Source organism: Nyctibius grandis, chromosome 10, assembly GCF_013368605.1.
Source record: "Nyctibius grandis isolate bNycGra1 chromosome 10, bNycGra1.pri, whole genome shotgun sequence".
In the NCBI taxonomy this organism is placed as follows: domain Eukaryota; kingdom Metazoa; phylum Chordata; class Aves; order Nyctibiiformes; family Nyctibiidae; genus Nyctibius; species Nyctibius grandis.
Window position 1 is genome coordinate 1,847,215 of NC_090667.1, and position 23,200 is coordinate 1,870,414.

Here is a 23,200-nt window from a genome sequence, read left to right on the forward strand (position 1 = left end):
AGAGGCATGTTGTTATTCTCACTTAAATAAAAGGAGATCCTAAATTCACCTGTCCAGCATGTCTTCATCATTTGAAGATGCTGTTTAAAAAAAGCTGGGAACGTAGGCAGTATTTGTCCTACACAGACTTCTTATGTGGCTTTTCTGTGCAACTAAGTTCTTCCATTCTCTGTTTGAATGAAACTCATAAACATTTGTCTCAATTTAGTTATTGAGGTAGGAGGTGCTAATGTCCCTTCTGCCTCTCTGACCCTCTTTGTTAGCAGATGGTTTAGCTGTGGTGGGGTGGGCATGTATACGTGTGTGTTTGCACACATGCTCGTGCTGTCCAAGAATGTGGTTATAACATTATGTTCAGCCTCCTGTAATTCATTAGTGGTGCTGGTTTTCTGAGTAACAGCTGTGAAAAGAGTGTGTACAAACAATTTGGAAACCCTGCAGCCAGGTGTCCTGCTTGTTCAAGCAAGAGCTGATTTCTGTGTTTACTGAGGTTTCTGTTTATTGACTCAAGTAAATCTGAGTAGGATGGCAAAGCTGTTAAAGATCTGCTATAAAGACAAGCTGCTAGCTGTAGTAAGTGTGCTTCTTGGCAGATATCCTCAGCCATGAGCGAACATGATTGGGAGGTGCAGGGCGGAGAGCTTAGAGTTGTGTTGTTTTAACTGGAAAATTCCCTTGTAATTGTTTTGCCAGGCTTTGTGCAGGGCGTCCAAAAAGCCACTCCATGAAACGACGACAGACTATGCAGATGGACAGTTATGGCTTAATATATCCAAATTAATGTACTTCCCAAGTGCTCTTGACTTGCTGTGCTTTCTGCTACATCACTTATTGTGGCTTTTAGCGTTGGCAGACCTCTGCGTGGTACTATTCATTCAGCTGTACTCACTTCTCAGATTACCCATGTACTGGTTGTGAACTAACTTAAACAAGCAGTTTGGGAATATGCGGTTTGCAGGGGGGTGAGAAAAAGAAGAGGGGAAAGGAGAAGACTTGTTATGATGCTGTGAGACATTTTCCTGCTTGCTCATGCTTGCAAACTGTTGTGGCAAATGTTTCTGATTCCTCACGTGGTCTTTTAAAGCAATCAGAAGAGTAATTTAAAAACAATCATCTTGCCATGTGATAATGCATAGCAGAGGACAGAGCTATTTCTAATGTCCTTAGTGATGGCAGTTACCATTGATGGTGTGTTTGCTGTTTGTGTCCATGGCACTGATAAGTTCAACTGAGGGTGAGGGCTTTATCTGCTGAGGGCTTGAAAAATCCAGAAGAAAAGGGGTGATACCCACCTTCACCTCCTGGCTCATGTTCTGCAGGCAGATATGTGGAGCCCAAGGCAAGAACGAGCTAGAGTTGTTCCAGAATTATCTTATTTTAATACCTTCCCATTTGCTGCATTGGTTGAAACTTTAGGGTGTTCCATGTATTTTCCCTTCTCTCATCCATCCCTTTCTTATCAGATTTAAGTGATTCCATTTGGCCCCAAATAGCTGCATGTTGTTTAATGTATTTGGAGTAAGAGTGGGTTGCAAGTGGTCACTTCCAGCTACCGGTTTACCCAGTTACAATGGGTAGGAATAAAGAATAATTGCTTCTTGGATTAAGGTGAGCAGTTATCTTCCTTTTGATGCTGAGTGCCTGGGTGTTAGGGGAGCTCAGTGTCTGCTGAGCAGCAGCGAGGGCTGGCTGGGGGGGCTGTTCCTGCTCGGCGAACAGCAGCTCCAGAGTGAGCCGTGGGCTGATCCAAGCACAGTGCAGGCTCCTCATAAATTCCCTGGAAGAGGCAGTCCTGGCCATCAGATCTGCCAGGAGAATTACAGCTCCCAGGAGGCTCGTCTGTACAGACCTTGCATCCCTTATTTCACTTGTCTGCCTGTCTGCTCAGACTGGCTTTCCCTTCCATGCCCTTGGTGGGCTGTGCACTTAAAAATGTAATAGTCTGCTTTCAGCCCCCATCTGGAGGGGCTGCGTTTCTAAGCTGTCACAGCCTTTGAAATACAGAATTCATAAGGGCTGTGCCCAAAGGCCAATACGCTGGGATGATGCATCCTGAATAAGCAGAGCTGGAAATTTCACTTTCAACTTTTCCAACCATCACTGCCACTTCCACGCTACAAAATGCTGGATTTCTCTGTTTGGCTTTCTCACTATTTGTCTTTCTAGACAGTTTTTATATAACTGAGTTTCATAGCATGCTACAAGTCTGACCATTTAATTTAGACTTTTATTATTATTGGAATATAATACAACTTTGCATACTCTCCTATTTACTACTATAATTATGCACGGTGTGGAAGGCACCGAGCTGCTCTTGCAGATCCTGTTCTCGCTGTCTCTGAGGACAAATCTGTTGCTTCCATTACTCATGTCATATGGGCCTTGCATGGACTGCAGTGTCTCCCATGTAAATCCCAAAGAGTTTACCAGATAGCACTTGAGCTCCTGTGGTTAAACATGACTTTTTTTCCAAGCTTTACTGATTAGAGTTCAGCCTTTCAAGGATGTAAATCATTTTCATGAGGGTGAAGTGACTGAAGATGAAGATTAATTAATGCCTTGGGTTTTTTCTCACAAATAAGTTAATCACTCTTACTCATTTTTGTTTTAATTTGTTACAGGTTTGAGCTATCTGGAAGATGAAGCCCTGCCTGCAGTTGGTGTCCTTTACCTGGATCTTCCTGATCTGGCACACAGAAGCAGAGTTCTTCACCTCCATAGGTATGGAAAGGATCAATGCATGATGTTGTGATGTAGTTAATGTGATTGCCAAAACTGTTCAAGTTTACAGCTGAAGCATATGGCTTTCTTCATATGGCCCTATCAAACACTGCCTGCATTAGGCAAAGCTGCTCTTCTGCATCCTTGATTAGTGACTTAGCACATTGTGACCAATGTGATACAAGTTTCTATGGGGACTGTCAGTAAAATAAGACAGTGTCTGTGTTTTACTAAGAATTGTGCACCTGTTGTTGTCTTAAACACAGCACAAACCTTATGCTAAAAAACTTAGTCCTGAATTTATGATTTATGAAAAGAATTTAAGTGATAAATATGTGAAATTTTCTTTCACAGAACCTGAAATCTCCTGTCTTCTCAAAAAGCTGGTTAGATGTCGGAAGGAAAAATTAATATCCCCCTTACCTTATGTGTGTTTTGTAAGACCTGAGTAAATCCTGAAGGATTCACATTGTTATAAATCCTGAAAATGGATTGATTTTTATGACAGTTTAGTTCTTGTGTTCTAATAGCTGTGATACAACCATGTGTGGTTGTCGTGGAGCCTAAAAATAAGCACAAACTGACTTTCCTGCTGTGACTTGGTCTAATGTTTTCCTGTGGAACAGTGTGGGGAATTTACCCAGTAAGGATAACAGAGATTAACTACACCTGGCTGTTCTCCAGAACATGCTTTGAGCTCAGTGGGGCTTTGTTTCTAATGGTACAACTCAAAACTCCTGGTGGTTTAATTTGCACCGCTGTGTGGAACTGCTCAGGCAGGGCAGAGTGGTGTTCACTACCAGCCTCCAGCATGTGCTCCCGTGCTCTGGAGTTGCCTAAACAGTGTTTTAACTACATGTGTATTATTTGGTTGTCTTTTTTTCCCTAAGTTAAGTAGCTTTTTGTAGATCCTCGTGAAGGATCACCTTTTCTTCACACTTCCCTGTTCCTGAACCTTTCCTAACTCTAAAAACAGCACAGCCTGCTGACTTCCATCTGCTTAATCATGCCTCATTAAGGGTTACTTTGGAATGCTGAAACTAAAGCTGTGGCTGCATTTATAAATCTCATCTGATCTTTCAGTGTTTGGTCTTTGCTTTTCAAAGTTTGTTGTAGCAATTAGGATTGACATGCTAGCGATTTCCACTAATGCTAATCAAGAGTGTGTGTGTCAGTCTACAAATATTAGTCTGAAATTCCTCTGTACTTAATGTTAGGTTGTGTTTCCACAGTTACCCATATTGAAAAGCTGTAATTTCAAGTGATGCCAATGGTCAGACTAATAATTTATTAGTGTGACCTAATCTGTATCCATATGTAGAACCAGATGCTTTGGCAACTATTCGGATCTCTCGTTGCTTTGACTCAATAGCTGTATTAATGTCAAACCTTTTGACTGTCTTGCATACAATTGTACTACTAAAAGTAATTCAGTGGCAATGGAAGGGTCACAGCAAAGCTGTGACAAGAGCCATTGAAGTTGGGATTTTAAAAGCCCCTTGAAGCATTTGAATGCCAGACCTGTATGTATACCAGCTTTTGTGGTTTACAGGCATTGAAGGGCAGACCCTGAATTTGTCTGCTCTTTGTGGTGGTTTTAGCAGCCCTAGAGCATGTAAGGTCTGTCTCCTGTCCTGTTGGAAGTTGTTACTTTTTTAGGTCTGATTAACATCTGCTCATACTCTGTTTTTAGGTCAAATGACAGACCTGATTTATGCGGAGAAAGACTTGGTGCAGTCTTTAAAGGAATATATCCGAGCAGAAGAGAACAAGCTTGCTCAGATTAAAAGGTAGGGAGAGAGATTTGTGTAATGAAGGGTGTCAGAATGGCTCATCTGTGTTCACTTACACCACACCTTTCTGTCACCACTATTTGCTGCTGGATCTTGTTAGCATTTCCTCAGTAGATAATCACAGTGAGACCATAGGTACTAACTTGGTTGTAACTTATTCCCATAAACCTGCAGAGAAGGGGCCCTGCTTCAGACATCATTTAGTTCTTGTTCTCTTCAGACACCAACCTGGCTACAGCACATCTCGGACATATCCTGATTGCTTAGATCACTTGGAAGGCTCTTGCTGACAACTAATGTTTTCTGTGTCGCTTAGGAAGACTGTTAATACTTATTTAGCTGAAAGTAATATCATATAGGGCGTGACACTAGAATAGTCTGAATGAGGTCGAGGTTCAGAAGAGCTGAGTGCCTGTAAATGGAGCCATGCTTTCCAAAGAATTTCTAAACTCCAGGCTGGATGTGAGAGTTTGATCTCCCTTTGGGAGTGTAGGGTGGGAACAGGGCCATGGAGTAGTGAAATGATATGAATTCCTTGTCACTTATATACACAAATGTTCATTTCTTGAAAAGCTGCCCTTGTGAGGAAAAGCAATCTCCTCTTCAAGTACTGCTAACCAGAATGTCAGTTCAATCTGTGTATAAACTGATCTCTTTTTGAAAAGTCTTTTCACAGACTGACATAGGCAAGTGCTTTTTTTTTTAATGTGTTACATTTTCAGTTGAGTCATATTTTGGTGTATTTGTAAGCAAGAGTATTCTCCCACTGTGTCAATATTTGAGCCCTCATGCCCTGCTAGTGTGAGGCATGTGCTTTGTAACAGAGGTGCTGAATTATATAATTTGAATAGGGCAACACACCTGAGTATTTTGTCTGTTAGTTCCAGAGATATGTTCATGATTCAAAAGCATGTTGTGATGTGCATAAAGAGGCTAGAACTTGACAGTATTTACTACTTTGCAAAATAAATATTAGAAGTATTGAAAGTGTAAATTAAAAAGGGAATGCAGGTGAGACTGGTTTTAATGTATGTTGTGAATCTGATATCCCTGCACAGAATATCTGGAAAACCCATCTTTTGTTCTGTTGCAACATCGTAGTATAGAGAAGCCAGGTAGTGTGACAATATTTACCTGTGCTTATGTGAAGTTGTTTGTAACCATAGCTCATTCATGGCTTACTGAGTTGGAGGTTGCAGGCTCAGAGAGGATTTCTTATGTTATTAGCTGTTAGCTTATCTCAGCAGAGTGTTTTCTTCCTATTGAATACTGGAGAGAGGAACCTGTAGTAAGGTTTGAAGTAGTAAGCAGGGAAACACATTCCTTTTAAAAGAAAAAGACTATTGTAATTGAAAAAATCAGTTGTACTTCACTTTATCCTTGTGAAGTTGAAAACTTAAAAGCTGGTTATGATGGCGAAAGCAGCAATAAATTCATTCTAGCTGTGTAATTAGGATGACTTAAGAAGGAAGACATGCATTCATAAATTGTTCTGACTGAGGTGTACACTTCTCGTTCCAGCTGGGCTGAAAAGATGGATGTACTGACTAGCAAATCAACCTCTGATCCAGAAGGGTACCTGGCACATCCTGTAAACGCATACAAGCTGGTGAAGCGTTTAAATACTGACTGGCTGGAATTGGAAAACCTAGTTCTGCAGGATACAACAGATGGTAAGGAGGTACAGGGGAGAAGACAGCAGGAGGTAGCTGCTTATCCTCCTCGTATTCTGGAAAGCTGCAAACTCAGCTGTGGTTTAAGGATTATTGCCAAGTTTGTTTGAGACTTAAACTAATAACTGGCTTCATTTTTGCTGGTTACCCCCGTGAGTGACACTTGCCACTGAAATACATCTCTGTCAAGACCCAAAGAAACTGTTGTCTGTCTTTGGCCTGTTACACTTGGTTTGGCTTGTGCTGCTTGGGGCAAAGGGGAGAACAGGATGTCCTAAAGTTGTCAGCTGTGTTGGCAACTATTGGTTTACGTTTAGTCTTCAGCTTTATGGTCCTTCATATGAAAACTTACTCATCAGCTTTCCCAGTCTGCTGCTTCTCTTGGTGGTCATCGTTTTTTGACCATGTTGATCAATAGATAAGATTTAAGAATAAAAATGAGCCCCATTCTGAATTGGTGAAGGAATTCATATCAGCCACAGCATTAACAGTTGGCAGATGTTGTAGTTAGTCTGTTGATAACAGGGTAATATACGATTGCTATCTGTAAACCTATCCTTCTAAATCAAATGTGTCCAGCACTAATCTTTGCTTTTGCATCATGTTGTCAAAGTGTCTGCCTGAATTTTCTCCCACAGCTTGCTTTTTTTTTTTAAATGCAGGTTTATTTTTACTGGAGAAGCAGCTCTGTTTTTCAGGCAGAACGCTTCATGTTTTCTCTTTCTACTCTGCATATGCTAAAGTTTAGGTGCTTGCAAGTTTTTTCCAGCCAAGATTTTTATTGCCTTTTGGAATAGTCATCCTAGATGGAAATAAAATACTCAGTTCTATTGAGTACATATGTCATTAATTATTTTTCTAAAGGCTTCCTTTTCCAGTTCTGCTTGCTGCATGACTGGAAATGGCTGGGTTGTGTTCCTTCAATTGATTGCCCCCACTTCTGCCCAACCAACCTTCTGTACACCCTTGATATATTTATGTAGTGCATTTGATTTTATTTCTAAATGTCATTTGTTTTTACTTGTCAGGCTTAAAAACTTAGAGTAAGATCCTACCCCTGCTTAGGGGATCCTGGATCGGGGTCTCTGTCCCTTGAGCTGAGATTTGAAAAGCTCTTATGGCTTTACACGTTGGAGTACAGAGTCTGGAATCACTGTCCAGTGCTGTGATCTGCAGTTGTCTCTGTGTGTTGCAAGAGAGCTGATGAAAACTATAAAGTTTTCATGCTGGAAGGAGACGTTACAGGAGAATGAAGATCATTAGATGGGCATTGTACTTTAGTGATTGTGTGGCACACAGAAATGGAGGGTTTTAGTTATTTATCTTTCCTCTCTTGCTTCTGAGCTGTATTTCTTCAGATGGGGCAGAAAACAATGTTTTTAACTTGAGAGCCTAATAAGAGGCTTTAAACCTGGATTATTTGAATCTCAATTCCAAATCAAAGCAGATGTTTCCTCTTCTGTGTTAACCTGGTGCTGATATTTATTCAAACTCTGGAAGTAACACCTTTCCCTTTTACTGCAAAGGCTTTATTGCAAATCTTACAATTCAGCGTCAGTTTTTTCCGACTGAAGAAGATGAGACTGGAGCTGCGAAGGCTCTGATGCGCCTGCAGGACACATACAGACTGGATCCTGAAACTCTCTCTCGAGGAAACTTGCCAGGTAAGTGCACAAAGGTCTCCTCTGCTTCAAAAGGAAGGAAGTGGTAACATCCTCAAACTCTCTCCAAAAGTCCTTTTTCAGCAGTGAGGAAGGACCACGGTGCTGAGATGTTTGAGGATGCATCTAACTTCAGAACAACTTGGGTTGTTCCCACCCAAGCCAAGGAGCCATGTTCTGCAGCGACCAGCTCAAGTAGCATTTTTAATTAGTATTACTTTAAAAGGAAATGCTGATTTTTATAATAGCTGTACCAAAACAACACGGGATGGCATACTTTCTTGTGCTGGTTACTGTGTAAGCAACTACCATGGGTACTTCTTGTCCCAAATAACTCATGAACCAAGGGAAGGAGCTGCTCCACAATTCATTGCTCTGATGGCTCTTACAAAGCTTGGCTCTGTTCTTGTTTGCAGTGATCTTCCAGCGAGGCTTTGGTTGAATAACTTTGCTCCTGTTCTTCATCTATGAAATGGGGATTAACAGTTTTTACCACAGAGGGATGTTTTGGAAAGTACATAGATATATTGGGATGCATCAGTGTTTTGGCAGCTGAATCCTGATAAATGTCTGTTGCTGCTGCTTATGAGAGACTTACTGAAACAGGTTACGGTTGCTAGCAACACACTGTTTACAAACTGAATAGGCTTCATTAGAGTGTGGTAGATGAGTTGACAAAACAGTTTCATTTATTATATGTAAGTTATTAACAATGAACTTCATTTTAAGTCTTATCTGTGCATCTGCTGAGCTGGAGCAACCGGAAATCAGTGCACAGTTACAGTCAAATGGATACCCAGTTTGTCTAAATAACCATCAGCTTGCTTGTGCACAAATATACACCTCCAGTAAAGAGCAAACAAGCTAGCTCTGCATATAGTCAGGCTTCTCTGATCATCTAATAGTGATTTGTAGGTTCAGTAAAATCTGTTAAGCTGTTAGTCTGCTCTGCCTTTGTCTGCAACAGAAAACACAGTACCTCAACACTGTAATTTCTGTGTTAAACTTCTCTTGGTTTCCAAAGGAATTAATGCCACAGAATTAGGATAGAATTTAATCTTGAATTCTGAAGGTGATCAGTTTAGTATAGAACCTAAAATATTGTCAAAGCTTTGTCTTTTAGAAGTCTTTTTGGATTATAAAAGTGTGTATTTACAGCTATTCCTCAACATGCCCCATGTATTTGAAAGCAAAGATGCTTCTGTGTGGATTGCTTAAAGCTTTCTGTTTGTTTTTAGGAACAAAATATAGATCTTCTTTGACAGTAAGTGACTGCTTTGGTATGGGGAAGACTGCTTACAACGATGGAGACTACTATCACACGGTACTCTGGATGGAACAAGCCTTAAAACAACACGACGAGGGGGAGGATACAACAGTCAGCAAAGTGGAGATCCTCGATTATCTCAGCTATGCTGTTTTCCAGTTTGGGGATTTACACAGAGCCATGGAGCTTACCAGACGTCTGATATCCCTTGGTAAGAACAAAAGATCTGCTATTCTAGCATGGGGGAGTGTTGCCAGCAACAGAGCCAAGAACAGTCATGGCCCATACATATTGGTGAGCTGACTGGAAGGAGAGCGTGCCAGATGACTTAAAATAAATGTAGGTCCTGGAAAAAAAACTACTTATACATGAAGTATCTTTAACAAGCTCTATTAGGGTCCATGCTGTTATTACCCAAAGACCAAATGTGTGTCTGACTGCAGTACCTGTGTGCTTTGCTTCAGTGTACTGAGATGATGTGTTTGGTGATGGTTAAAGCCTGGGTTATCTCAAGTGGAGATCAAGACAACCATGGACTTAAGTAGTGTGCTCTATCTTCTGTAGAGTCCTACTAACTTCACATATTCCTCTCTATTCCTCAATGTAGGCACTCTTTGATGCCAGAAGAATAATTTGTCCTAGATCTTAAAGTATTTATTTCTGAATATTCAGAACAAATTGAGTTTCTTAAAACCTCCTTGTATCTGTGGTCTGTTCCTAGCTTTCTCTTGAGAAAGCAAATAAGCATTGCTTCTTATCCAACTTTGCCTACTTCCCGCGTTGGAAAGGTTTATCCTGTCCAGTTAGAATTAACATCTACTGTGTTATGTATTTGTATGGTTTTTTAATCAGCTGTTGTTCTTAGTTTAGATGTTAGCTGCATCCTGAGTGTGGGTGAAGCCTTTCTGTTGAAAAACATGTATCAGTCTAATTTCTGCAGACATTGGAATTTGTAGATTAAAATTTACAACAATATGAATAAGTATTGAATCTAGCTCCCTCTGCAGCAGGGTTTAGCACTGATAGCAGAATGCAAATCCTTATCAGCACCAAACAGTGGAACAGACTTGGCAGTCCCTTTTGGGAGCAGCAGCTTCCTCTGCTCTGGGCTCAGCTTCCTTATCTGGCCACTATTAGCCTATGCTCTCAGGACTGGTTACTTTAGTGGCCTTCTGGATTAGTTCCATAAGATAAACACAATAAGCTTGGGAGGGCCAGAAGGGAAAGAAACTGTTCTAGGTGCTAGTATCCAGAAACACAGGTGAACAGGGAGTTATTCCTTAGTGATTTATTGATGATATTGATTCATACCAACATCATTAATAAATCACTGATGATAGATCCAATGATGCTAATGATCCAGGATACCTCCCATATAAACCTGCTACAAACATCTAGAGATGGATGCTGTAGGTGGGCTGTTAAGTGGTAACGCATACCTCTCCTCCAAATCCAGGAAGCTCAGGTCTTTGGGACTGAAGCCTGTGGCTGAGACTCCACTGCAGTCCTTGGTTAAAGCATGCTTGTGCAGTGTGGATGAGAAGCATGGTGGAGAGGAGGGGTGCAACAAGTAGACTAGCTTGATCCGTGCTGATGAGCTCTATGATCTGCTTATCTTGGGTAGAACTGGGCAGAAAAGTTGAGAGAAAAGGAGGGATGTGAAGACCAAAAACTCCTATTCTTTTTTCGTGGAATACAAGTTTTGTGATAGGTCCTTCCAGAAAAGATTCTTCTGCAGACTATGCCTACCTTCCTTCTGCAGTCTGGAGCCAATGCCTTTGCCTGATGGTGCTTTAAGAAGGGGAGAATTGTTGCATTCTCAATACAAAGACTTGTTTGTATTAACAGTTCCTGAGATTGCATAAATCACTGGTTCTGTCTGTTCTTCTCCCAATGAAGACAGTACTCACGAGAGAGCAGGCAGTAATCTGAGGTACTTTGAGAAGTTGCTGGAGAAGGAGAGAGAGGAGAAGGAGAAAGAGAAGTCAATAAACAAGACCATGACGACGACAGAACCAGTGGTGCAAAGTGGTGCCTATGAGAGGCCTCTTGACTACTTGCCGGAGCGTGATATCTATGAGGCCCTTTGCAGAGGTGAAGGGGTAAAAATGGTAAGAGAAAGGCGAGAATTTCCTGACTGTGCTGCCTTTGCATAAGTGATCAGGCTTGGTGGGACATGTTAAGTTTTTCTTTCTGTGAAGCTGTTTTTAAGAAAAAATTTAATGTAGTTCTGTCCAGGCTGAGACTTGTGTCTTATATCTTGGCCTCTTTAGCTGTTAATCCTGAATAGAAAACCAGCTCTCAACTGTACCTCTTAAAAGTTGTAGAAAATCAATCTCCTTGGTCTGTCTACTCCGCCACTTCAAATGCTGGCTGTACAGAGATACTAGGAGATGTTTTCCACCGAGAGCTGGTTATGCCTTGCCACGCTTACACTATTCCTTCCCTTTTGCATCTTAAAGACATGTCCTTCTGGGGTGACTATTTTGACCAACCAGTCTCCAGTACCTCTCAACAAACATGGCTTTAATTCTCAGTACTGGAGAAGGAATCAATTTATTCCATCTGCATAGTTTTAATTAAAAGAACCAGACATTTTTTTTATAGCTTGCTGTTGGTGTATTTATTTGCTTAACCTGTAACCTATTATGATTTAATTCTCATGAAGGTTAGTGTTTCAGATGTTGCTCAGTGGTATCTTGAGTGGCATATGTTGGTTTTTATTTGCAGTAAAGTGCAGAGTCACTCATGCTTACCTCTTAAATTTGCTAGTTAGCTGATGGCTTTTACAGTGTTTGTAGAATGAAGCTAGGTTTTTTTTTTGTCTTGCCTGTTTTAAGTTCATGAAAAGTGGTTGAGCAAACAATGTTTTGTTTGTTTTGTTTCAGACACCTCGAAGACAGAAAAGGCTGTTTTGTAGGTACCATGATGGAAACAGAAACCCTCATCTGCTCATAGCTCCCTTTAAGGAAGAAGATGAATGGGATAGCCCTCATATTGTACGATACTATGATGTCATGTCTGATGAAGAAATTGAGAAAATTAAACAACTAGCTAAGCCAAGGGTAATTTCCCCTCTTCCATCTCACTAATGACTGTTAATTCCGTGCTTTAATCTCTATTAGCAAAGACTAGGCAAAGGATTTGAAAGATGTGGTTTCATACTACAGATGATACTCTGCAGCTGTGAGCCTAAAGGGAACGGTTTCAAAACTGCCTGGTGATGTAGGACCATAAAGCCCAGGCTCCTGAAGGTATTTATGCATTGTTGCACTTAATTATGCAAAGTTCTCAGTAAATGGCTTAGAAACCTCTGAGGAAACTAGGGACTAGACTTGAAAAGGTAGATGGCCGACTTGCTTACAGTGACAGGAGTAGGTGTCCAATATACCTTAAGTCTGCCTCTTGAAATGGAGCTGAGCTTCAAAACAAAACTTAAAAAGCCCAAATCCCAGCACAAGTGGGAAGATACAATGTTTTTCTTAAGTTGTGCTAGAAGATTATCTAGAGGCTTGTATTTTTTTGCTTCAGGTAACCTGGAATCCAGTGCTTCTGTTTTAAACCCTAGTCTAGACCTGCACAGAGGCAGGCACTCAGATGCCATGGTGCATCCATGAGTGGAACTGGTGTTCTGAAGCCACACACAGCGCGTTGGGAATACTGGGATACAGTTAACACAGAGTGGAAAATCGTTTGTGCTCTTAAGTAGTTCCCAATCTGGGACTTGGAGGGACGGAGTACTTGTGAGGACGAATGCACAATGCAGTCATTCTCCCAGAGCACTTTAGATCTGACTTTTCCACCTAGATAGCTGTCTGGTGTGCAGCAGAGAAATGGATACGACAGCTTCAGTATGCCAGGTGCGGATCCAGCTCAAAGGCAGCAGCTTTTCAGTGGGAACCCTGGTTTTGATGCAGTACCTGTTACCCATGGTATGAATTCTAGTGACTCTGCACACAAAAAAGCAGCTACCTAATGCAAAGCTGGTCATTCTCTCATCTGATTTTTCTGGAGGTGGAATTTCATGTCTAACTATTTCCTTTCTGGCAAAAAGTATGGCAGTGTGAGGTCAGTAGTAGATGCTACACATTACTTTTCTGTCAGGTCTGACAAGCATGTAAAAACAAACATTTCTATTTTTATCCATCAATGGTTCATTTTAGCACTTTTCTAGCTACTGCTATGAAATGTGGTACTAAAATTCCAGTCAAGAATTACCCTTCTGTATGTGTTTCTAAATGAAAACATAAATATCTAGTTAGAAACAGGCTGAGGAACTGATGCTTCCTAAGAACATTAATAATTTGGGAATGTTTGTGAAGCTGGACTTCTGTGACTACCAGCCAGCCATGGGAGTGTTGGCAGAGCACTGCTGTCTCGATGAGGACTCTCACCTCCATCAGTGGAGACTTTTTCCTATTACATCATACTAGAAAACTTCAAGAGCTTCAGATAAAATGGAAACATTCAAATAGAGCATATCAATTTATTTTATCAAATTAAGCACATTCTAAATAAGGCAGCTATTAATTTTTTTGTTTGATTTTTCCCTCTATGTTCAAAGTTGAACATAAGGCTCAAAGTTTTATGGAAAGCCTTAAGTCTTGCTCACTGAGGTTTTTCTTCTGTTACTAGTGTCAGAGGAATTATGCGTATAATCTATGTAGTGTAGAACTGGGATCAGTCCCTGAAAGAGCAGGTAAATATTGTAGTCTTAAGATTCAGATGAAAGTTTGCAATTAAAAAAAAAAAGCAACCATTTTCTTATAACTTATTTTTTCTAAATCTGTCTATAGCTCAGCTGCAGAAATAGCTTTAAATTCTGCAGTGCTACTGAAAGAATGGAAAATGCAAATCTTGTGATGAGATGGGCCTTAATAAACATAGCTTAATTTCAGCCAGGAAATTTTAGTTAGTAATCATGGAAGCTTTCAGACAGCACTCTAGTATGTTAGTTTTGGGCTCAGAAAGATGAGCACTTCCTCTGTTCTAAAATACATTTGCAAGAAACTTTTACTTTTTCAGTCCAAGCACTTTAACATTATTTGCAGTTTACATTTGCCAATATTTTTTTGTTTTGTAGAGAAACAACATCTGTACGTGATTGAGAGTAGCTGTGTTCAAGTTGGTTTGCAAAATGCAATCACTTTTACTCCAGTTTCAAAAAGTAGTTCCAACTTTTCAGGCAATAGATCAGAGCTGACTAGGAAGGGTCAAGAAAATGTTTAACTTTATTGGTGTGGGATAGCATTGGGACAGGTCTGCCATGAAAGGATGAGAACCTTAGTCCCAAAGTTCGGGATGCTACGTGCAATACAGGCATGCCTCAGCAGGCAAAAATATGGCATGGAGAGGGACACCTGAGTATCTTTGAGCTCAATGCTGTAGGATTTCAGCAGTGCAGAATCTCAGAAGGAAAAGCTGATGGAGTACATGCTAAACTAAACGCAGACTCTAAGAGGAAGACTGGATGAAGCTTCTGACTAATCCAGTGTGTTATGATGATTCTTCAAAGCTGAGCAAATGCCTGTTATAAGGCTGCTTTGTCCATCTGTCTACATTTATCAGTCAGTTGTACCAAGTGAGGTACAGATTGCATGTCTTAAGTGAAGAAGCCTGCCTATCAGAAAGAGAAGTGTTCTGTTGTCATACAGGGGAGATAGGGAATGAGTGTAGTCAGGCTTATTTTAGTTCTGATTTATTTAGATCAAATGCTAGATGCAGAAATCAAGCAAGCATGTACAAGCTTGAAAACAGCAGTGGAACGAAAAGTTTGGGAAGCTAAATTATATCCTAAAAGCTGTGCTCCATTGTACAAGTGAAGAACAACATTCAGCCAGCCTGGCTCTTCTGTTATGATTTATGCAAGAGAAATCTGGAACAAAATAACAGTGACTCAGAATTACAGGAACTGCTATGCCAAGAACCCTTGTATAGGGACAAGACAGCTGACATGGATTGTAAAGCTGGCTGGAGACTTTTTTGAGGAAAAACGAAGGAAATAATGACTGCATGCTGTGAAGAAAATGCAAATGAAAAGGCTTTCTGTGACCTATAATTAAGTGGAAGGAAGGAGGCATGATTTAAAGTGTTTGTGGTTTGCAGGAGTTAAATTTAAGTGTGGTCTGAGTTGACAGTCAAAGAAAGGAGTGTCCCAGTTCTTGTTCTCAGCTGCAAGTATAAAACCGAAGTGACCTGTTGTGTTATGCTAGCAGGAGTCTGTCACTTTGACACCACAGCAAATCTGATCAGTTTTGCCGAGTTTCAAATTTTTCTTCCAGCCGTGGTGGTGCGGCCTAGCCGTGGTGGTGCGGCCTAGCCGTGGTGGTGCGGCCTAGCCGTGGTGGTGCGGCCTAGCCGTGGTGGTGCATTACTTGGTGTTTAAAATGAATAGGTGAACTGTGCTTTTGCAGAGTTACCTTCATAATGTAGTAACATCATCTCAAACTGTCTCTGTGAATTAGATGTTGCAGGCATCTTCCAACTGGAAAACCTGAGCATGTTAGTGTTGAGAGTTGCCCTTTGTGGATTTGCCTGCCCCATAATTGTAACTCGTTCTGTAAAAGTTTTCACTTGTTCTTTTTCATCTAAGAATGAGGTTGGGTTTTTTCAGTCCACACGAGGAGCAGGCTGATTTAAATTCATGGAGTATCCAATGATTTTTCACTTTGCCAAGAACTTGGGCTTCATCAGTTGTTGTTGTTCCCTTTTGCTAATATTGACTACAGCTGTTTAAAAAAAAGTACTTTCAAAGCCTTTTCAGCAAGCAGTACTTGTGGATTTAATGAATATCATGGCTTGTACAGTCAGTCAAATTCTTTTTCCAGGATCAAATGCAGGTGATAGATTGCACTTGTGTTTCTGAATGTACTGTTCTAGCATGAAATCAGAACAAACTCTAGATTGGAGCTATAACTTTTGTTCAATGATATATTGAAGCTGGACAAATCACGTGTTGATTTTGGTTAAAATGAGGGAAATTATTTTTCTAACCTGTAGTTGATGTTTCTTCCCTTTTGGGATTTTTTGACACAGCTGGCACGAGCCACAGTACGTGATCCCAAAACCGGTGTCCTTACAGTGGCTAGCTACAGGGTATCAAAAAGGTAAGTGTAGAGAAGAGTTTAGCTTTAAGGGTTTTTTGTGCTTAACAGCTGTTATCTGCTATCTGCAGCTGAAAACTTGACGTGCTTTGCATGTAGCAAAAGCTTGCACAAGTGCATGGTGAATGGCTCTTTTAGCTGTCTGACTGAGGGCGGAAGAATCCTTCTGCCTTGGGGAAATGGGTTGTTGTGGTTGGTATTCCAAAATAACATGTTTCAGTCCTTCCCTTATCCTAGCTCGTGGTTGGAGGAAGATGATGATCCAGTTGTGGCCAAAGTGAATCAACGAATGCAGCAGATCACGGGGTTAACGGTGAAAACAGCTGAACTATTGCAGGTTGGTACACATGTCTTGTCAGGCTTCATCCTGGTCAAATTAGCTGCTGGTCAGGGTGGTCTGGTGCCCGTGCAGATACGAACATAGGCTGGATCTTATCCAGCCCCTCTTAGGGGTTCTGTTGTCTAATAAGCACACGGAGTAGGTAAGGTGTTTATGGTGTGTGGGGTGTTCGCAGCTGCTACTAGCTGTAAGGACCTGGCAGGTAGATGTTTTCCCTTTAGTCAGGCAGGGAAGGGTGGAGATAGAAAGAAGTAGAAGGTAACTTTGTGCAGGAATCTGATTTACCAGTTTGATTTGAGAGAAATGCCTGCCACTTATTTTTCAAGTCTGCAGAAGTATAACCTCCTTCCTTGTTGAGCCTTTTGAAGACCCAAATATTTTTCATAGTCCTGTTGTATTCTCATATGAAGTCTGATCTTTGCCTCTCTGTTGGCGAGAGGAAGGAGAGGAGGAGTGGTACAGCACTGCCAGAATAGCTGTACCTTAGCCTGTTTGCTGCTTCTGTTCCTCTGTGCTCCTTGAATTCCTGTTTTAGAGCCTAACTGAAGTGCTGTTGATTACTGGCTATCCATAGAAACCAGGTAATTGTGTAGTGATCTTGGAGACATGTTAAGTGCAGCCTCAGAGTAACTAAATCATAAGTTATGTGATCTTCAGGTAAAGTAAGCACAGTGCTGCTTTTAAGCTACTTTGAACCTTCTGTGTTCCTGGATGGGCATGTGTATGTAACAGATCATACATGTGTGATGCAGATTCTGATTCTAGGCTGTGTATCTCCTAGTTTGGACACACATACTGGAGAAATACATGCACTCAGCTCTCTCCTCTTCAGAGGAGGGAGCAAGAATGTGGAAAAATATTGCTTCTAATTCATGTTAAACAGGCTGTTGTAGTGATAAGTAGAGTGCTGCCATTGAGAAATGTTTGGTGCTGAGAAATAGTCTCAGTGAAACCCTTAAACTGTGAAAGTGAAAGAGCCCTTAAATTGTTTCTCATCACGTACATCATTTCTGGCAATCTAAAGAGAAATTAAGTGTGCTATAGATAAAAATCTTGCCACAAAGTGCTGTTTCTCAAAGCATGTTTTAGATATGAGAGCAAATGCTATCTTCTGCAGCAGTCACTTGCAGTTCAGTGGGTGTTTATGCTTCCTTCTTCCACGCTGTAGGTTGCCAACTATGGAATGGGAGGGCAGTATGAGCCACACTTCGATTTTTCTAGGGTAAGGATGCACTTTCAATTATTTCTTAGTGGGATGGGGAGGGGGGAACAGTTTGTTTTGAGAGAAAACTGCTGAAACTCTTTTCTGTGAAGACACTGACTGTATAGCGCTGTTGCATGGGATGGGTTATGACCTTTGGCAAGCCTTCGCACTGCCTTCTCTGATGCTGAAAGTTCAAGAGAACAGTGAACAAATCTGCCTGCTTATCTTTGTCACCTTGGTTCCTTGCACAGTATAGAGACACTAAAAGATCTGCATTGTTCCCTTAGGCTTCTGAGTTCAGCGAGGTTGTCAGAGTCCTCCTTTGGTGGATATTTTCAAGTACTTTGTAGGAGCTGGCTGAGCAGGAGACATCCCTTTGCCTCCCTCCAAAAAGTAGCCGTTATGGAAATCTTCATGGGTCATACAGCCCTTCTGGCAAAACCCTTAGTGTGGCTGCAGATACAGGGTCCGAAGAGGGTTTGTTGGGTTGGTGTTGAGGAGGGCAGTGCTGCAGCGAGCAGGAGAACTTGCAGGGTGGGTGCTGGATCCACAGTAGGCACTAGAGGGCTTTACCTGGCAAATACCAGCCCTGGTTTGCTGCAAGTGGGGAGGAAAGAGGAACAGATTCTTAATTGTTACCCTGAAACAGGTTATGATCATGCTAACCACACTGAAGAGCTATGGTGTCTGGTAACTTCAAATACAAAGTCCATCTGATGCCTTGGTTTCCAGTAGAGCTGTGGCATTTCAATCGCATCTGGCTCAATTCAGGCTGTCCCAGGGGTTTTACCCAGTAGAAGGGATTGCTGCAGCCAGAGTGCAACCCAATAATTGAGTGCAGAATTGAAGCCACCCAACTTAGCACTGTTTAAATAAAAAAATCCTGAGCTTCAACACAGTGGAAGCTCATATTCGTTAGCTTTGGCCTGTTGAGAGAATTTTCCTGTTAACTTTTAAGGCTGCTTTGTTTCCTAAGTCAAGCAAATGCTCTTAAATTCTCTTCACAGCCTTTGAACTCGAGGACCTCAGCCATAAAATTGGCCAGGGTGGACTTGACTTTTGGATTAGGCAGCTGGGGCAGAGCTGCACTTGGAACATAACCTTGGCTGCGGTCATGGGTTCAGGCGAGGTGATTGCAGAATTTGCCATGGCTTTGGCCTGGTCCTCCAGGCTCTCTGTGCATCACAGAGGGCAGGCAGTGAAATACAGAGGTGCTGCTGGTTTTGGCAGCAGTGGCAGAAACCAGGGAATCCCCTATATCTCAGTGCTCTTACATTGGCTATTTTGGATTGAATTTGCATATGCAGATGCAAGAATCTTGCTTTTTTTATGAACCCATTTCAGGGAAAACCTTTTATTTCTTGAAATATACTTCAAGTAGATTGGACTATAACACCTTAGAGATGGTGGCTGTGGTTTTCCTCACTTTTTGTCTTTTCTAATACTGATTTCTTCTTTTCTTTAAATGTTAAAGATTATTGTTTTTGTGTAGAAGAGTGCACCTTAATGTCTCCTGGCTGAAATTACTTCCTGACCATTAGGCAATTAAAAGTTTATTTACATTGCTTTTTTGAAGGGGGAGAGACACGTTGGTATTCTAGGTGTTCTTTCTGCTTCTAAACTGGCACCAAGGTGATCTCATACTTCAACAAACGAAACTCAGAATGTTTCCTACAGAGTAAAGACAACTTGATCTTTTTGATGTGGTCCTTAGTCCTAAACAGGCAACCACTTGAAAGTTCATTGTTGCTATTCTGCAATTTTGCCTGCTGGCAAAAAAATGCATTTTCTCTTCTCATGCCAGTATTTCTTTGAGTTGCTATTACATGTACGAGGATTCAGTGTGTCATCTAAAGGCCACTGAAGATGAGTGTTTCATATTGACCTCAGTTCTTGTCTTTGGATCAGTGTCCAGTACAGTAATGGCCTGTTGTTGACTTTACTTGGGTATAACATCTGTGCCACAGGCCCTGAAAACATTGCTTCTACTCTGCCCTAGGAGTTGCTTCAGTGCTGCTTCCCCTTACAGCATCTGAGTGCTACGTGCATGCAGTTATGCACCTTGGCTGCAATTTGTAATGGCTTTAATGTTGCCCTCTATCAATTGTCCCCTTTCTATTCCAACTCTAAATTGGGCTGAAGGATCTGCCTGCAGAGCTACACATACGTAACTCTAGTGTGAGCCTGTTTGGAACTTGGGTTAAAGTTGTTGTCTGTTACAGCGACCCTTTGACAGCACACTCAAATCGGAAGGAAATAGGCTAGCGACGTTTCTTAACTATGTAAGTACCTCTGTCTGTCTGCTGTCTGCGAGCTTGAAGTTTGCAGTTATTCTCATTTAATTTTATAGAAAGATGAGCCAGATGCTTTCAAGCGGTTAGGGACTGGAAATCGTGTGGCTACTTTTTTAAACTATGTAAGTATGATGATCCTTTATGCATTGAGTGTAATTTTAGCAGCATCTTGTTTACAGCTTGTGCAGCTGGTTATTTGTAGAGATTCCCTGGCATCTGGAAGGAGGGATTTCATTGTTCTTGCAGCATCAGGTGCTGTCCTGTCTGAGTTGGTAGAATTCTGGTGGTGTTTCACCTCAGAGCAGAAAATTTGAATATAGGGCCCAGCTTCCCCTTTTGGCCACTCTACTATGAAATCTTTTACTTCACTGGATTCCTGTTAGTGGGAGAGAATTTGGCTTATTTCTCAAAGGTGAGTGCTTGGGGTACTCCTCACTGTTTGAGAACTTGACTGTCAGCCACTTACTGTGAGACAGTCACGTTCTTCCACCACTGTTTGACAGCACTTGATGTTGTGGTCTGTCAGCCTCCACTTTAGCTGTTTGTCAAAGCTGGGGTTACTCCAGTATAGCTGTTGCTTCAGCAAATGGAGGAGACACAGCTCATAAACTTGGTGCAACTGGGTTACAAGTGCAGAATTGCAAAGACTCATTAGTTGCATGCCTTACACAGCCTACAGACCATGTACACTGGAGTCGGAAACGTAACTGCCACTGGTACCAGTGGCCTGGTGTTTTCACAGTAATCTGACAATATTTTATCAATCTATACTTACTATATCAGTAATTAGGATCGCCCAATGTATTATGTCTAACTTCTGAGTGATACAACTTCAAATTTAAAATTCTGTGATGAAATATTTATGGCTGAGCTGGTATTTTGAGTGTGAAATGCAGCTCAACACAGAACCAGAAATACTTTCAACTTGATATGGCAGAGGAGGAAATAATCACTGAAACAAGAATCAGAATAAGACAAGTAGCTGAGAAATAGTCTGCTGCTAAGAAGCTTTAATTCTAAATTGTCTCTATGTGTATTTTGTTCGCTTCTCAGACTTTTGGACAAGCCTTGGTTTAGGGTGAATGATGTGCTCCTTATTCTTTACCAGCTGTACATGGTCAGAGGTGATTTACCCTTCTACGTCCCATGTAGAACATATCATACGTGTACCAACACCCTTACTAAAAAGAGTGGTTGTGTTGCTAAGACGTAGGTATTAACTTGCAAAGTTGCATGCACGTGCTTTCTAGTTGGAAGGGGCAAAAACCTGTGCACCTATGGCATCTTATGCCCTTTTATTGTAGGTACCAAGCAGGAGGACACCAGAGTGGTAATAACATCTGCTTTAAACAGAAATCCAAGTTACAATAGAGAATGTGGAGACTTGGGAGTATATTAATAGTTCTGCTGTTTAAATTTGGTGGGAGCTGGATCTGACTCATTTGTTTCTTTTAATTAGAATCTGATCAAAAACTCCCTGAAATCAGTGGAAAGACTTTCTGTGTTTAACGGGAGTGTTTCCAGGAACTTTGGTGGGTTTTGGATCAAGTCTAGAATTTATAGTGAATCCATGATTACTGATGAATTCAAGAGGGTTAAATTCATTCCAGTGTAGAAGGGCAAAGCATAAAGATAGATGCTTTTCTGTCGAGTCACATGTATTAAAGCTTGAGATGCATAAAGCGCTTGAAGTGGCAGAACATCCCTGAACAGCATAGAACCGGTGCAAAAAGTGAGGTTTTCTAATAGCTTGTATAGTTTTTGAAGTGGTTGACCAAGATGCATAAACTAAATTACGAAAATCAGTTCCAAAGACGTGGTTTCAATTTATGAGGAAACATGTGGTTTAACAGACACTTACTTGTTTTCCTAATTGGACCATAAACTGGAAGGAAATTCTTGAAACTGGCTTATTCTGAAGTCCTCTCCCTTGTTTCAGAGTACTAGCTTACTAACACTGCAGGTACACAGCTGCTTGTGGCTGTTTGTGCAATAGATAAGATATAATCTAGATGAAGTGCTGAACAAAAGCCTGCAGCTGAAATAAAAGCCTTCATCAGCAGGACTGTTACTTTTGCAGTTCGTGCTGGTTGAAGTACACCCTTTCCTCATCGGTGCCTCTTGTAGAGGTGCAAGTAGAAACCTCTCCCTGTTAGGGCTTGGGGCACTTTAGCTTGTGGGACTGCATGTGCACAAAGCATTGTAAATGGACAGAGTTTGTGGACTTTGTTTTCTCAGATGAGTGATGTAGAAGCTGGAGGAGCTACAGTTTTCCCAGATTTTGGGGCAGCAATATGGCCCAAGAAGGTAAAGTCTGTTTGTTTTGCTTGATGTCTCCTCTCTCCTGTTCCTGTCTCTTCCTCAGTACAGTCCTGCATCCATTTAAGTCAGCTAATGTGGCAAAGTGCTGTTCATTGCAGCTTGAAGGGCAGGCTGCTGTGTGTCAAGGCAGCTGTAGCTGATCCTGCAGACTGCAGGGCTGCTTCCTTTTACAATGTACAACGTGAACAGTTTCTGTGTAGAGCTGTTATTAACAAAAAAACCTTGTGTTCGGGTAGATCTCCTCTCTACTCTGAATGTGGCTGAATTAAAGTGGGACTAAGGGGGTTTTTTCATGTGCTGTCAGTGGTGGCCTATGTTGAAGTGCTTAGTAACAGCCTGCAGCTGAGTTCATAGGCATTTTGCCCTCCCTTATTGCAACCAAAATAACTGTATTGACTAGGTTCTGACTAACCCAGATCTGATTTCACTTTTCAGGGAACAGCAGTGTTTTGGTACAATCTCTTCCGAAGTGGCGAGGGTGATTACAGAACAAGGCATGCAGCGTGTCCAGTACTAGTAGGGTGTAAATGGGGTAAGTAACACTCCTTTAGGAATAAAACCTGAAGGAAGGCTTGTGTGTATGCAGAGCTGGTGATATACTGAACCCTTATAATGGCATTTAATAACCTGGGTGGTGCCATTTTAATTACTGGAGTTGTTTGGCCATAATGAAAACTCAATATCATGTAGTATTAATCAGCTACCCACCTCCCCCAGCCTCCAAGGTATTCCCCCTGGAGTGCTAGAGCACACTGATCTGTAAATGATCCCAGACCCAGAATACACTGCTCTGTTACCATTGGCTTGAGAATTGTGCAGCTG

General features: G+C 41.4%; 1 protein-coding gene across 7 annotated transcripts in view; it reads left to right on the top strand.

Moving 5' to 3' along the window:
• P4HA2 (prolyl 4-hydroxylase subunit alpha 2) overlaps positions 1 to 23,200 on the top strand; it is a 29,968-nt gene that overhangs the window by 6,147 nt on the left and 621 nt on the right. For 4 of the 7 annotated variants that reach the window (XM_068408450.1, XM_068408451.1, XM_068408452.1 and 1 more), the window contains 13 exons: positions 2,622 to 2,721; positions 4,415 to 4,511; positions 6,036 to 6,187; positions 7,714 to 7,851; positions 9,087 to 9,326; positions 11,015 to 11,226; positions 12,004 to 12,180; positions 16,151 to 16,221; positions 16,456 to 16,555; positions 17,727 to 17,780; positions 20,113 to 20,178; positions 22,295 to 22,363; positions 22,814 to 22,910. In XM_068408450.1, coding sequence (XP_068264551.1) covers positions 2,640 to 2,721; positions 4,415 to 4,511; positions 6,036 to 6,187; positions 7,714 to 7,851; positions 9,087 to 9,326; positions 11,015 to 11,226; positions 12,004 to 12,180; positions 16,151 to 16,221; positions 16,456 to 16,555; positions 17,727 to 17,780; positions 20,113 to 20,178; positions 22,295 to 22,363; positions 22,814 to 22,910 — 1,555 coding nt within the window. In that variant the 5' untranslated portion in view covers positions 2,622 to 2,639. Of the gene's footprint in view, positions 1 to 2,621; positions 2,722 to 4,414; positions 4,512 to 6,035; positions 6,188 to 7,713; positions 7,852 to 9,086; positions 9,327 to 11,014; positions 11,227 to 12,003; positions 12,181 to 16,150; positions 16,222 to 16,455; positions 16,556 to 17,726; positions 17,781 to 19,984; positions 20,045 to 20,112; positions 20,179 to 21,360; positions 21,387 to 22,294; positions 22,364 to 22,813; positions 22,911 to 23,200 lie in introns of those variants that run through there. The other 3 variants (XM_068408457.1, XM_068408455.1, XM_068408456.1) reach the window with 3 other exon arrangements.